The sequence below is a fragment of the Dendrobates tinctorius genome, unplaced genomic scaffold, assembly GCF_039654945.1.
Source record: "Dendrobates tinctorius isolate UK_male_01 unplaced genomic scaffold, ASM3965494v1 ptg000003l, whole genome shotgun sequence".
In the NCBI taxonomy this organism is placed as follows: domain Eukaryota; kingdom Metazoa; phylum Chordata; class Amphibia; order Anura; family Dendrobatidae; genus Dendrobates; species Dendrobates tinctorius.
This window is the reverse complement of record NW_027361671.1, coordinates 79,233,863-79,248,369: the sequence shown is the minus strand read 5'-3', so window position 1 is coordinate 79,248,369 and position 14,507 is coordinate 79,233,863. Positions and strand designations below refer to the sequence as shown.

The 14,507-nt window shown below is 43.1% G+C and overlaps 1 protein-coding gene across 1 annotated transcript in view; it reads left to right on the top strand.

Annotated features, from left to right (window-relative positions):
- The window catches only part of FBN2 (fibrillin 2), a 378,197-nt gene that overhangs the window by 289,247 nt on the left and 74,443 nt on the right, over positions 1 to 14,507 (top strand). Inside the window, exons 33-35 of the mRNA XM_073557740.1 lie at positions 840 to 962; positions 3,863 to 3,988; positions 4,630 to 4,752. Of these exons, the coding sequence (XP_073413841.1) occupies positions 840 to 962; positions 3,863 to 3,988; positions 4,630 to 4,752 (372 nt within the window). The remainder of the gene's footprint in view (positions 1 to 839; positions 963 to 3,862; positions 3,989 to 4,629; positions 4,753 to 14,507) is intronic.

The following is a 14,507-nucleotide window of genomic DNA, read 5'->3' as shown; positions in this document are numbered from 1 at the left end:
TAATTTTCCTCCTCCTCTTGATCTATACATATCTATAGATTATATAGACTCAGAGAATCTTAAACATACTGTAGAAATGTTACTCAGTACCATAGTTATAACAGATGCTGAGGCAAAGGCATGAAAAAGTGATCTATGAAAGGTTGTTTGAACCCAAAATGAACAAAAAAAAGACTTACACCCTATACATTTCAAACCATCTAAAGCCACACATAAAAGTCCAGCCAGCCACATATGAATAGTTTGTGCCTGGCAAATGAGATTCAAAGACCTCTCACGGAGTGGCCAACTATGATACACCAAGAATCCAAACTCTATAGAGATTTTAATAATTTTAGCAGAAGGTAGAGAACGGACTACAAAGTATAGTTAATCATACATAAATAATGAAGTGCTAAAACTGCAAGTGCAATAGTTCTACAGTATAAAAGTATGACAAATAATGTGATATCTAATGAAAGTGCCAGCTAGAACCACAGTAAGTAAAGGTCCTAAAGTTGGAGTCAAAAGTGCCCCATGTCAGTATCCCCATTGGTATCGCCACTACAGCTAGAAATTCAGCTTCATTTGGATTTATCAGGAGAGATTCTGAGATAGACGTCCAAAGTCACTGATGTTCATTATTCATCATAACTGGTGTCACAAATTGGAAGCTAACATGAAAGAGTATCAATATAATAATCAAACATCATTGAAAGCATTTATCTAATATGCATAGAAGTAATATGGAGGCCTAAAGATCAAGATATAATGCTATAATAATATATCGATGCCAATCTCAGTATGTAATCATGAAGGTATTTGTTCTACACTGTCTAACTAATAATTTCTATGTGCAGACCTTGATGAATGCCTTAATGGAACTCATAGCTGCAGCATTTCTGCCCATTGTTTAAACACCCCTGGCTCATACAGATGCTCATGCATTGAAGGATATTCTGGGGATGGATTTACATGTTCAGGTAAAGCTATATCAACTTTATTGTAATATATTGAAGGCTTTTCTTAACAGGCACAATTTATATTATGATTCATGAAACTAATAGAAAATTTTAGAAAATGGAGAGATCTAATTTTACAAAGAATGGGAAAGAAGTTTAGTTGATTTCTTTTCCTCCCAAAAGTAGACCACCATTTCACTCATTTGAGTAGCGTTTGTGGTCCAATGGATGATCATTCAAAAGCTGAATTTTGTTAAAAGTGTTTTCCCAAATAAAAAAATAAAGAAATAAAATGTCATTATAAAGGAAATCTTAAATACCTTTAATTAGCATGTCATATTCATCTTGTCTAGGGAGGTAATAGCTATAGTAAATTAAAATGGCCTCCATCTTATTAGATTGCCAGAAAACTGTCCTAGAGAGTTAAAAGCACAGGAGCCTGTGATCACGTACAATAGGAGGTTCCACTGCTTCCCTTCATGTGGAGGAAGATATACTAACAGTGGATATTCTGATCTCATACTGGAGAGACCAGAGGTGCTGAGGTAAGGAGAGGTTGCTCACACTGCAGTCCACCATGTCTTTCTGATCTAATACTGGAGATAACAAGGAAGATGAGGTAAAAAGAGGCTGTTCACACTGCTGGGCGTTATGACTTTCTCATACATTACTGGAAGTCACAGGGAAACTGAAACAAGAAGCGGCTGCTCTCATTGCAATCCACCATGTCTATCTGATCTAATACTGGAGATAACAGGGAAGATTGTAAAAAGAGGCTGTTCACACTGCTGTGTGTTATGACTTTCTCATACAATACTGGAAGTCACAGGGAAGCTGAAACAAGAAGTGGCTACTCACACTGCTGTCCACCATGTCTATCTGATCTAATACTGAAGATACCAGAGTCCACTCATGCAGACGAGGCCACACACACTGCTATCCTGTTTTTCTGATCTAATACTGGATAGGCCAGGGGTCCTGAGGTAGAAACAGGTCACTCACACTGCTGTCCAGCCTGTCTTTTTGATCTAATACTGAAGATACCAGAAGTGCTGAGATAAGAAGAGGCTGCTCAGACTGTGGTCCATCATTTTTTCTTATCTAATACTGCCAAAACCTGAGGTAAGAGGAAGCTGATGACACTACTGTCCACTCTGTTTTTCTGATCTAATACTGGAGATACCACAGGTGCTAACAGAAGAAGAGGCTGCTCATGCTGCTGTTTTCCTTGTTTTTCTGACCTAATAATGAAAATATTAAGGATGAGTGCTGAAGTAAGAATAAGCTGTTGAGTCTGTAGCTCACCCTGTCTTTCCTATCTAATACTGGAGATACCAGTGATACTGAGGTAAGAAGATACTGCTCACACTGCTGTCCACCCTGCCTTTCTCATCTAATACTAGAGATACTAGTGGTGCTGAGGTATTAAGAGACAGCTCACACTGCTGTCAACCCTGTCTGATCTAATACTAGAGATACCAGGCGTGCTGAGATAAAAAGAGGCTGTGCAAACTCTGGCCAACCCTGTCTTTCTTATCTATTACTGAAGATACCAGTGGTGATGAGGTTGGAAGAGGCTGCCCACACTATTGTCTAGCTTGTCTTTCTAAACAAATACAGGAGATACCAGAAGTGTGGTAAGAAGAAGCTGTACACATTGATGTCTCATTTTCTTTCTAACTGCTAAGTGCCTGTTGTGTCCTGGAGATAATATATACTGCAAATTGTCAAGCTATCTCCCGGTCAAAGCAGTGGAGCTTCTTATTGCCCATACTTATACTCTTGTGTCCTATTAGCATTCTATAACTGTTTTCAGTCAATGTAACAAGACAGTAATTACATCCCTTGAAAAAATAAGTGCAGTTTGTTAATTAAAGGTATTTAGGATTATATTCAGATTGATAGTCTTACATTGCTCTATGCTTTATAATGTGTTGGCACCCCACCAACCAATTTATTTGTCTTGTGATGCAAAGTATAAATAGCTTTATCATGTAGTGCCTAATTCTAAGCTCCATAGTATAGTGCCCCAATAACTATTTTGTACAGTTAGTAGTCATTTGAGAATCATAAGCCTTAAAATACCAGTATACCATTATTCATTCAATTTGCTGAATCTAATTCAACGAAAACATCATAATAACACAAATATTGTCAGTCAATTTTAACTATCCTACCTGGTTATTAGTGATGAGCGAGTCTACTCGTTGCTTGGGTTTTCCCAAGCATGTTCGGGTGTCATCCGAGCATTTTGGTGTGCTCGGAGATTTAGTTTTCGTCGCCTCAGCTGCATAATTTGCGGCTGCTGGACAACCTGAATACATGTGGGAATTCCCTAACATACAAGCAATCCTCACATGTATTCAGCCTGTCCAGCAGTCGCGAATCATGCAGCTGCGTCGACAGAAACTAAATCTCCGAGCACGCCAAAATACTCGGAGGACACCCGAGCACCGAGGATACTCGCTCATCACTACTGGTTATGGTTACCGGATAGCAATAAGAGATTTTTCTTCCACACTACAGATTTAAAATAACAAATCTCCCATAGTAATGAAGGCATAAGATTGGTCATTTAATTGACAATATAGTCAATGTAATCACTAGAGAATTGTCACTTATATTTTAAAGTATAATAGAGAACTTTACCTGATATCACTAAAAAAACATTTTTAAATAAAAGGATAAGGTGTTATACTAACCTTCCTTATGTAAAAACCAGAGCCAAACAGGCTGCCAAAGAAAAATTATTGTTGAAGATCAGATTTACTATACATATGGAAAGCTATATAGTTTTGCATAACAGTGAGAGGTGTTGTGCTTCAGGTTATGGTGTCCGACCACTGATACATTTCCTTTATTATGAAACGGTGTTTGAGAGTGGAATGTAGCAAGTCACCATTTCTTCTTGTCACGTACAGATGTCGACGAGTGTGCGGAAAATGTTAATCTGTGTGAGAACGGACAATGTTTGAATATCCCCAGCTCGTTCCGATGTGAATGTGAGATGGGCTTCTCTCCAGCTCCAGACAGTAAATCCTGCCAAGGTAAGGCCACAACTTTTTGTTTTATTTCAACCACTTAACATTTGGATTGACTTTGTTAAACAGAAAGTATACGAAAAGCTTGGTAGAACATTAACCTGGGCGGCCGTCAGTAGTGTAATACAATATCTGATCCTTCTTGATTGACTATATTCATTAAGATATGTACAAATGGACAGCAAATAACATCTGGTCACTAACATCATTTTCTGAATTTGATAATTTTTTTAAGTGATACACCTTGTGTTCACATCGTTTCCACTAGATTAGATTTCTATGTCAACACGTCTAGTCTTCTAGGAAACATCTTGGGTTCCATAGCATAACTGGGAGATGAGAGTACTTAGTAGAATCTTCCTATAGAATTTATATTTATTTCTTCTCCGGAACTGGTGGTGACCTGAATTGGATTGAAATGCCATACACATATTTACATTACGGGCTTGTCACAACATGGTTTTATAGACTAGTCAATAATATTTATGTTGCTTTACAGATTAAACACTGTTTTTTAATAAATTTTGAATGATAAATTATATAATCAGTATTTCTGAATATGGATAAAAAGGTTAAATTGCAAGAGCAGTGCTGGCAAGCATGCCCATAGTGGCACAAAAGTAACAATTTTATTTTTTTTCTTTTAGACATTAATGAGTGTTATTTTGAGAATATTTGTGTATTTGGAACCTGTCGGAATCTTCCAGGGATGTTTCAGTGTGTCTGTGATGATGGTTATGAGTTGGACCGTTCAGGAGGAAATTGCACAGGTATTTATGATACAAAATGGTTCAACTTTATAGGCTAAGAAAAAAACTTAGTCTACTAGTTTTCTATAGACTATACACAAAACATTGCAATTGTTTTCCGTTGTTTTGTTGCTGACTGTGTAGCTATTATATTTTTAACACATATGGTATGTTTCAGTACCGGTTGGGCTTCCTAATTATTCTATTTCAGTATTCCCATTTAACTTAGTAATATAATTAAAATTATGAAATTCAAACGGCATCAGATAGCATGGTCAGATAGAAAGGTAGTAGCTAAGGGACAAACAACTATAGAAAGTCACAGGCCTTTTTTGTCTAATTTCCTGTTGAGAACCTACGATAAATATTCCTTTTTTCTTTATATATTTTCCTCATCTTGTACATTTACAGCATGTCCATATATTATGTAAAAAATATATATTTATACATATATATGCAGTGGCTTCAAAAAGTTTTGGCACTCCTGGTCAAAATTACTGTTATTGTGAACAGTTAAGCAATCACAGCTTGTAAATGCTTTTTGCAGCCAGCCAAGAGTCTTTCAATTCTTTTTTGAGGAATGTCTGCTTCCTCAAACTGATTTTTATGAAACTGTACAATGGTCTCTTAATTTTTACCAGAGATATATATCTATATATATAAACGCCTTATCGTGTCTGTCTGTAACCGAAATCGCGGGCCGCTGATTGGTCGCGGCCACCAGGCCCCCGCTAGACCGCAACCAATCAGCGACAGGCGCAGCTGTTTCTAACGGTAAGCTGCACCTGCTGCTGATTGGTCGCGGCCGCCAGGCCATGACCAATCAGCGGCCAGCGCAGTCGGGGACAGCGCTCAATCAGCCGCAGGGATTATTCCGTTAAAAAGAAAAAAAAATTAGCATCACCAACGGCCTCCAATGTCCTTTCCACCCGCCTGGCCTCGTGGTCCCAGTAATGCTTTGCGACTTAGACCCGCGATGACGTCACTCTCGCGAGAGCGCAACGTTACCAGCGGTATAAGCTGCAAAGCATTACTGGGAACGCGAGGCCGGGAGCGTGGAAAGGACATCGGAGGACGTCGGAAGGTGGCCATGGGTAACAAAAACACAAACATACTCACCTTCCGGCGGCCCTCAGACTATTTTCCTTCTCTCTCCAATGCGCCTGGCATAGTGGTCCCAGTAATGCTTCGTGGCTTATATCGCTGATGACGTCCCCTCTCGCGAGAGTTACGTCATCTACGGTCTTTAGCGCTAAACATTACTGACACCACGATGCCGGCCGCGTGGAGAGGAGGAATAAGCAACGAGGCCTTGTATACACGACCAATCACTGGCGCAGGCCTCTGTCTGCAACCAACCCGCATTGCTGCTGGGCAGCACGGTGGCTCAGTGGTTAGCGCTGCAGCCTTGAAGCGCTGGGGTCCTGGGTTCGAATCCCACCAAGGACAACATCTGCAAGGAGCTTGTATGTTCTCCCCGTGTTTGCGTGGGTTTCCTCCGGGTACTCCGGTTTACTCTCACACTCTAAAGACATACTGATAGGGAATTTAGATTGTGAGCCTCATCAGGGACAGTGATGAAAATGTGTGCAAACTGTAAAGCGCTGCGGAATATGTTAGCGCTATATAAAAATAAAGATTATTATTATTATTATATTGCTGATTGGTCGCAGACAGAGGCCTGCGCCAGTGATTGGTCGGGTATACAGGGCCGCGTTGCTTATTGGTGAGGGGGGTGAGGGGACCATGCATATCAGGAAAGGGGGGTGAGGGGACCATGCATACCAGGAAAGGGGGGTGAGGGCACCATGCATACCAGGATTGGGGAGTGAGGGGACCATGCATACCAGGAAAGGGGGTGATGGTGAGCATACATACCAGGATTGGGGTGTGAGAGGACCATGCATACCAGCAAAGGGGGGTGAGGGGACCATGTATACCAAGAAAGGGGGGTTAGGGGACCATGCATACCAGGATAGGGGGTTGAGAGGTAGCATGCACATCAGGATTGGGGGTGAGAGAACCATACATATCAGGATTGGGGGTGAGAAAACCATACATATCAGGATTGGGGGGTGCATTATTGCATTATTATTAAATCTTCAAAAATAAACTGCATACATATTCTAGAATACCCGATGTGTTAGAACTGGGCCACCATCAGGTGTATATATATATATATATATATATATGTATACTAGCTGAAGAGCCTGGCAATGCCCGGGCATAGTAACTAACTGTGGTTAGTTATAACAAATTATAATTATCCTCCATCCCATAGTCCCATGTCCATATACCCATCATACATATCCACCATCCCATAGTTCCATGCCCATATACCCATCATACATAACCTCCATCCCATAGTCGAGTGCCCATATACCCATAACACATCCTCCATCCCATAGTCCTGTGCCCATATACCCATCATACATATCCTCCATCCTATAGTCGAGTGCCCATATACCCATCACACATCCTCCATCCCATAGTCCCATGCCCATATACCCATCACACATCACACATCCTCCATCCCATAGTCAACCATTATGAAATCATAATGAGCGGCGGGGCTTGCAACCTATGATGAATCAGTGTCGCCATGGCAACCATTGTGACATCATAATGAAGGACGGGGCTTGATGCACACACACTTTTTCCCCATTATGTAGATAGAGGCAAAATTGTTTGGTGAATTGGAACACGCGGGGTTAAAATTTCACCTCACAACATAGCTTAGGACACTCTCGGGGTCCAGACGTGTGACTGTGCCAAATTTTGTGGCTGTAGCTACGACGGTGCGGATGCCTATCCCGGACATACACACGCACACACACATACACATACACACACACACTTGAGCTTTATATATTAGACGGTGACCCGTCTTTATCAGGCTTGATAAAGACGGGTCACCGTTGAAACGTTGCCACTTGAGGATCAGTAAAGTATCCACTTTTTTTCACATTTAATTTGAGTGCTGCCTATTTTTTTTACTTTTGTTAATTTGGCTGTTGGGACACTGCTGAATAGGTTTTGCACCAACTATTTAATTTTGGTAGTGCTGCCCTTTTTTTGATTTATATATATATATATATATATATATATATATATACAGCTCTAGCAAAAATTAAGAGACCACTGCACAGCTTCTCTACATGCCTGATGGCCATTCCATTCCAGTGTCCGTTGAGTTCCAACCAGAGTACACCTCATTCTACTTAATGTGCTTCTGATTAGGTGATCACCTGAACCAAATCTTATTTAACAAAGGAAAGTATAAAAAAAAACCCTGCTGTGGTGTTCATAATCCTCTTGTAATAGGACAAGCTGTATGGCAAAACAAGTGCTAGTAATATCCCAAAAGTAATAGGAATGAAAAAATAACTTTTAACCATGCCAAAAGAGATGAAAAGAAAAGTTTGAGTGAGGAAAAGTGTCACGATCCATTTTTGGATCTGTCAGAATCTGCATTCTCTGATATAAACTTTTTTCCTTTCAGGCCATTGGGGGTTAATATCAGTTTTTGCTCCCGGTGGCCGCTAGTGTTACTGCATGTTTTGATAGTCTGTGGATGCTTCCTATATAAGGTCACCTGGTACACCAGCTGACTGTTGGTAATAGCAGGTCCTTTGCAAACCAACCTTTGAGAAGAGAGGTGCTATCTGGAGCAGTGGTGAGTCTGCTGAAAGCTGAGTTCTGGTGCCTTACTCTGCTGCCTCGCAGCATTGGCAGCAGAGAAAGCTAAGTTGTTTGTTTTTCCCTGACCATTATTTTCCCTTGTGTTGCATTAGAGCAGCGGTGGGATCAGTTTCCGCACTTACCAATTCCCTACTGAGGGATAGGTGCAGGGTGATGAGGGCTGAGGTATCCTGGTCAGCGACAAGTTGAAAGAACCTGTATAGGGAACATGAGGAGAGTTCAGGGCTCTTCCTTAGGAGAGTGCATTAGGTGTCCACTTCCCCGTTCCCTATTGAAGGGTCCACCGTTGTGATTGTGTCCCCGGTGTCCCCTTGTTTTGTCTTGTTGTTTGGTGACCGACCGATCGTTGGGTCACGTCACACAGGGCCAAGTCACATTGTGACAAAAAGAAGGGCTCAATTCTGGCTTTACTAGCAGAGGGATACAGTGCAGTGAGCGTTATGTTGCCTCCATCCTTAAAATTTCTAAGGTGTCAGTCCATTACAACAAGGTCAAGCAACAGACATTGAGGACAACCAAAGGTACAGACCAGCAGAGGGCGAAAACGACTCTCCACTGACCGGGATGACCGTCATCTTATTCGAATGTCACTCAGCAACCGCAGGATAACATCAAGTGACCTATAAAAGGAATGGCAAATGGCAGCTCGGGTGAAGTGCATGGCAAGAACAGTTCATAACAGGCTCCTAGAGGCAGGACTCAAGTCATGTAAAGCTAGAAAAAAGCCTTTCATCAATGAGAAGCAAAGGAGAGCCAGGCTGAAGTTTGCCAAAGACCATAAGGATTGGATCATAGAGGACTGGGGTAAGGTAATCTTCTCTGATGAGTCTAACTTTCAGCTTTGCCCAACACCTGGTCATCTAATGGTTAGACGGAGACCTGGAAAGGCGTACAAGCCACAGTATCTTGCACCCACTATGAAATTTGCTGGAGGATCGGTGGTGATCTGGGGATGCTTCAGCAAGGCTGGAATTGGGCAGGTTAATCTTTCTGAAGGCCGTATGAATCAAGCCGCATACAAGGTTAACCTGGAAAAACAGTTGATTGCTTCTGCTCAGGTAATGTTCCCCAACTCTGAGGACTGGTTTTTACAGCAGGACAATGAGCCATGCCACACAGCTTGGTCAATAAACATGTGGATGAAGGACCACCATATCAAATCCCTGTCATGGCCAGCACAATCTCCAGACCCAAACCCTATTGAAAACCTCTGGAATGTAATCAAGAGGGAGATGGATAGTCACAAGCCATCAAACAAAGAAGAACTGCTTAAATTTTAGTACCAGGAATGGCATAAGGTCACTCAAAAGCAGTGTGAAAGACTGGTGGAAAGCATGACAAGACGCATGAAAGCTGTGAATAAAAATCATGGCTATTCCACAAAATATTGCTTTCTGAACTCTTCCTGGGTTAAAACATTAGTATTGTTTTTTCTAAATGATTATAAACTTGTTTACTTAGCATTATTTGAGGTCTGCAAGCACTGCATTTTTTTGCTATTTTGACCATTTCTCATTTTCTGAAAATAAATACAAAATGTATTGCTTGGAAATTCAAAGACGTTGTCAGTAGTTTATAGAATAAAAGAGCAATTTACATTTTACTCAAAAATATACCTATAGAGAAAAATCAGACAAACTGAAAATTTTGCAGTGGTCTCTTAATTTTTGCCAGAGCTGTACATATATATATAGTGTATATATATATATATACACTCACTGGCCACTTTATTAGGTACACCTGTCCAACTGTGTGTTAAGACTTAATTTCTAATCAGCCAATCACATGGCGGCAACTCAGTGCATTTAGGCATGTAGACATGGTCAAGACAATCTCCTGCAGTTCAAACCGAGCATCAGTATGGGGAAGAAAGGTGATTTGAGTGCCTTTGAACGTGGCATGATTGTTGGTGCCAGAAGGGCTGGTCTGAGAATTTCAGAAACTGCTGATCTACTGGGATTTTCACGCACAACCATCTCTAGGGTTTACAGAGAATGGTCCGAAAAAGAAAAAAAATCCAGTGAGCGGCAGTTCTGTGGCCGGAAATGCCATGTTGATGCCAGAGGTCAGAGGAGAATGGGCATACTGGTTCGAGCTGATAGAAAGGCAACAGTGACTCAAATTGCCACCCGTTACAACCAAGGTAGGCAGAAGAGCATCTCTGAACGCACAGTGCGTCGAACTTTGAGGCAGATGGGCTACAGCAGCAGAAGACCACACTGGGTACCACTCCTCTCAGCTAAGAACAGGAAACTGAGGCTACAATTTGCACAAGCTCATCGAAATTGGACAGTAGAAGATTGGAAAAACGTTGCCTGGTCTGATGAGTCTCGATTTCTGCTGCGACATTCGGATGGTAGGGTCAGAATTTGGCGTAAACAACATGAAAGCATGGATCCATCCTGCCTTGTATCAACGGTTCAGGCTGGTGGTGGCGGTGTCATGGTGTGGGGAATTTTTTCTGGGCACTCTTTGGGCCCCTTGGTACCAATTGAGCATCGTTGCAACGCCACAGCCTACCTGAGTATTGTTGCTGACCATGTCCATCCCTTTATGACCACAATGTACCCAACATCTGATGGCTACTTTCAGCAGGATAATGCGCCATGTCATAAAGCTCGAATCATCTCAGATTGGTTTCTTGAACATGACAATGAGTTTACTGTACTCAAATGGCCTCCTCAGTCACCAGATCTCAATCCAATAGAGCATCTTTGGGATGTGGTGGAACGGGAGATTCGCATCAGGGATGTGCAGCCGACAAATCTGCGCCAACTGTGTGATGCCATCATGTCAATATGGTCCAAAATCTCTGAGGAATGCTTCCAGCACCTTGTTGAATCTCTGCCACGAAGAATTGAGGCAGTTCTGAAGGCAAAAGGGGGTTCAAACCCTTACTAGCATGGTGTACCTAATAAAGTGGCCAGTGAGTGTATATATATACTGTATATTAGAGTTGAGCGAAACGGGTCGAAAAAATTCAAAAGTCACCGACTTTTGGCAAAGTCGGGTTTCATGAAACGAAACCCGACCCTAGGATGAGGTCGGCCACGAGGTCGGCGACTTACGCGCCAAAGTCGCGTTTCAAAAGTTTGTTTTGCGCTCTTTTTCAGCCAATCAGGATCCACGGACACTGTGGGCAACGTGATGACCTAGGCACGGGTCACCACCATCTTTCAGAAGGGCATGCAAGTGATTGGCTTGCTTTGGTGGGCGTCACAGGGGGTATAAAAGGGCGTGCACGCCGACCGCCATCTTACTTCTGCCGATCTTAGTATAGGGAGAGGTTGCTGCTGATTCTGTAGGGAGAGCGTTAGGCAGGGAAGAAGACAAAAAAACTGCTTCTGCTGCTAGCGATTTGGCCTGCACAACACACAAGTCACTGTGTGTGCAGTGCAAGGGGAGGCTATATTGTGGTGTATCAGTGGTGTTGGTTGTTGGGCTGCCTTTTAAGGCTTCCTGACACGCTGGCATTGCTGTTTACCCACTGCTCTGCAAACTGCTTTTTTAAAAGCAATCCAATCTCCCTTATCCTCTAGTCACTTTTGTCACAGCTGTGCCATCGAGCCTGTCACATAGCGCTCAGATATCAGTGGGCCTCACACAATCCACAAGTGTCCAGTGTCCAAAAGTGTGCGCAGAGATTCAAAATCTCCATTATCCTCTCGTCACTTTGGTCACAGGCAGCTGTGCCATCGAGCGTGTCACATAGCGCTCAGATATCAGTGGGCCTCACACAATCCACAAGTGTCCAGTGTCCAAAAGTGTGCGCAGAGATTCAAAATCTCCATTATCCTCTCGTCACGTTGGTCACGGGCAGCTGTGCCATCGAGCGTGTCACATAGCGCTCAGATATCAGTGGGCCTCACACAATCCACAAGTGTCCAGTGTCCAAAAGTGTGCGCAGAGATTCAAAATCTCCATTATCCTCTCGTCACTTTGGTCACAGCTGTGCCATCGAGCCTGTCACATAGCGCTCAGATATCAGTGGGCCTCACACAATCCACAAGTGTCCAGTGTCCAAAAGTGTGCGCAGAGATTCAAAATCTCCATTATCCTCTCGTCACTTTTGTCACAGGCAGCTGTGCCATCGAGCCTGTCACATAGCGCTCAGATATCAGTGGGCCTCACACAATCCACAAGTGTCCAGTGTCCAAAAGTGTGCGCAGAGATTCAAAATCTCCATTATCCTCTCGTCACTTTGGTCACAGCTGTGCCATCGAGCCTGTCACATAGCGCTCAGATATCAGTGGGCCTCACACAATCCACAAGTGTCCAGTGTCCAAAAGTGTGCGCAGAGATTCAAAATCTCCATTATCCTCTCGTCACTTTGGTCACAGGCAGCTGTGCCATCGAGCGTGTCACATAGCGCTCAGATATCATTGGGCCTCACACAATCCACAAGTGTCCAGTGTCCAAAAGTGTGCGCAGAGATTCAAAATCTCCATTATTCTCTCGTCACTTTGGTCACAGGCAGCTGTGCCATCGAGCCTGTCACATAGCGCTCAGATATCAGTGGGCCTCACACAATCCACAAGTGTCCAGTGTCCAAAAGTGTGCGCAGAGATTCAAAATCTCCATTATCCTCTCGTCACTTTGGTCACAGGCAGCTGTGCCATCGAGCCTGTCACATAGCGCTCAGATATCAGTGGGCCTCACACAATCCAAAAGTGTCCACTGTCCACAAGTGTGTGCAGAAATTCTAAATCTCCCCTGTCCTATAGACACCTTGTACCTTGTTTTACATTACTATATAGTTTGTTGGATTTTGTCTACATTTCTACCAAAAATGAGGAAGGCTGGTGGAAGAGGCCGTGGAATTGGGCGGGGGTTGGCAGCTGGTAATGATGGTGTTGGTGGTGGATCTGCTGGTAGTGGCAAGAGCAAAATAGGACCGAATGCAGGAGGTGCTGACCCTGCGTCATCGTCTGGCTACATAAGGCCTCGAACGCTTAGTTTTCTAGGAGTTGGCAAACCGCTTTTAAAGGCAGAGCATCAGGAAAAAGTTTTGTCTTACATTGCTGACTCAGCCTCCAGCTCTATCGCCTCCTCTTCTTCAGTTGTAAAAAGCAAAAGCACTGAGTCGTCATTGGAGGCTCATGTTCATGAACCACACCTTTCCTTGTGTCCTTCACCCCAACCAAGATTGAAGGATGACGCAGGCCATACTACTGATTACTCCATGGAGCCGTTTTCACATACCATGCCTGGATTATCAAGTGAAATGGTGAATTACCCAGGCCAAGATGAATCTGACATGGAGTGCACTGATGCACAGCCGCTGATGGATGATTCTGCTGGTACATTCACTCAGAGCACTACATTGTCCTCGCAGTGTACAGAGCCAGATTTTGACCCTGATGAGACTCAGGTGCCCCTTCCCGCACACTATACCACCATACACGGTGACACAGAGAAAGGTGCACATGACATAGAAGAGGAGGTGATGGATGACCCAGTTGTTGACCCAGATTGGCATCCATTGGGGGAAGAGGGTGCTGCTTCCAATAGCTCAGATGAGGAGCATCCACAGCAGACATCGACATCGCAACAGCTGTTATCTGGCAGGCCCGGAGCACTCCAAAGACAGGTTCCAAACATCAAAAGAGTTGCTGGACAGCTTGTCCAGAGGGTCAAAAGATCACAGCGTGCTAGGCCGCAAAATGTCTGCCAAAGTAGGAAGAGTGCAGTGTGGCACTTTTTTGAACAAAATCCTCATGATCAGGCCAAGGTTATCTGTAAGAAGTGCGCAAAGACCTTTAGCCGAGGGAAAAATCTGAAAAATTTGAATACCAGTTGCATGCTTAGACATTTAACCAGCATGCATTTGCAAGCGTGGACACAACACCAAACCTCAAGTGCCACATGTGCAACTGATCACAACGAAGGTAGTCAGCAACGCTACATTGTTTCCCCCACTGTAAGCCCACCGTTTAGCACAGCAGCAAATGTTGAGGTGTCGTTGCAAGACCACAGCAGTCAGGGAATCCCACTGTTATATCAACGAAAGACTGATTCTAGGCCATCAGAAAGAACACCAACTCCATCACCATCATCAACCCTCTCTCAGTCCA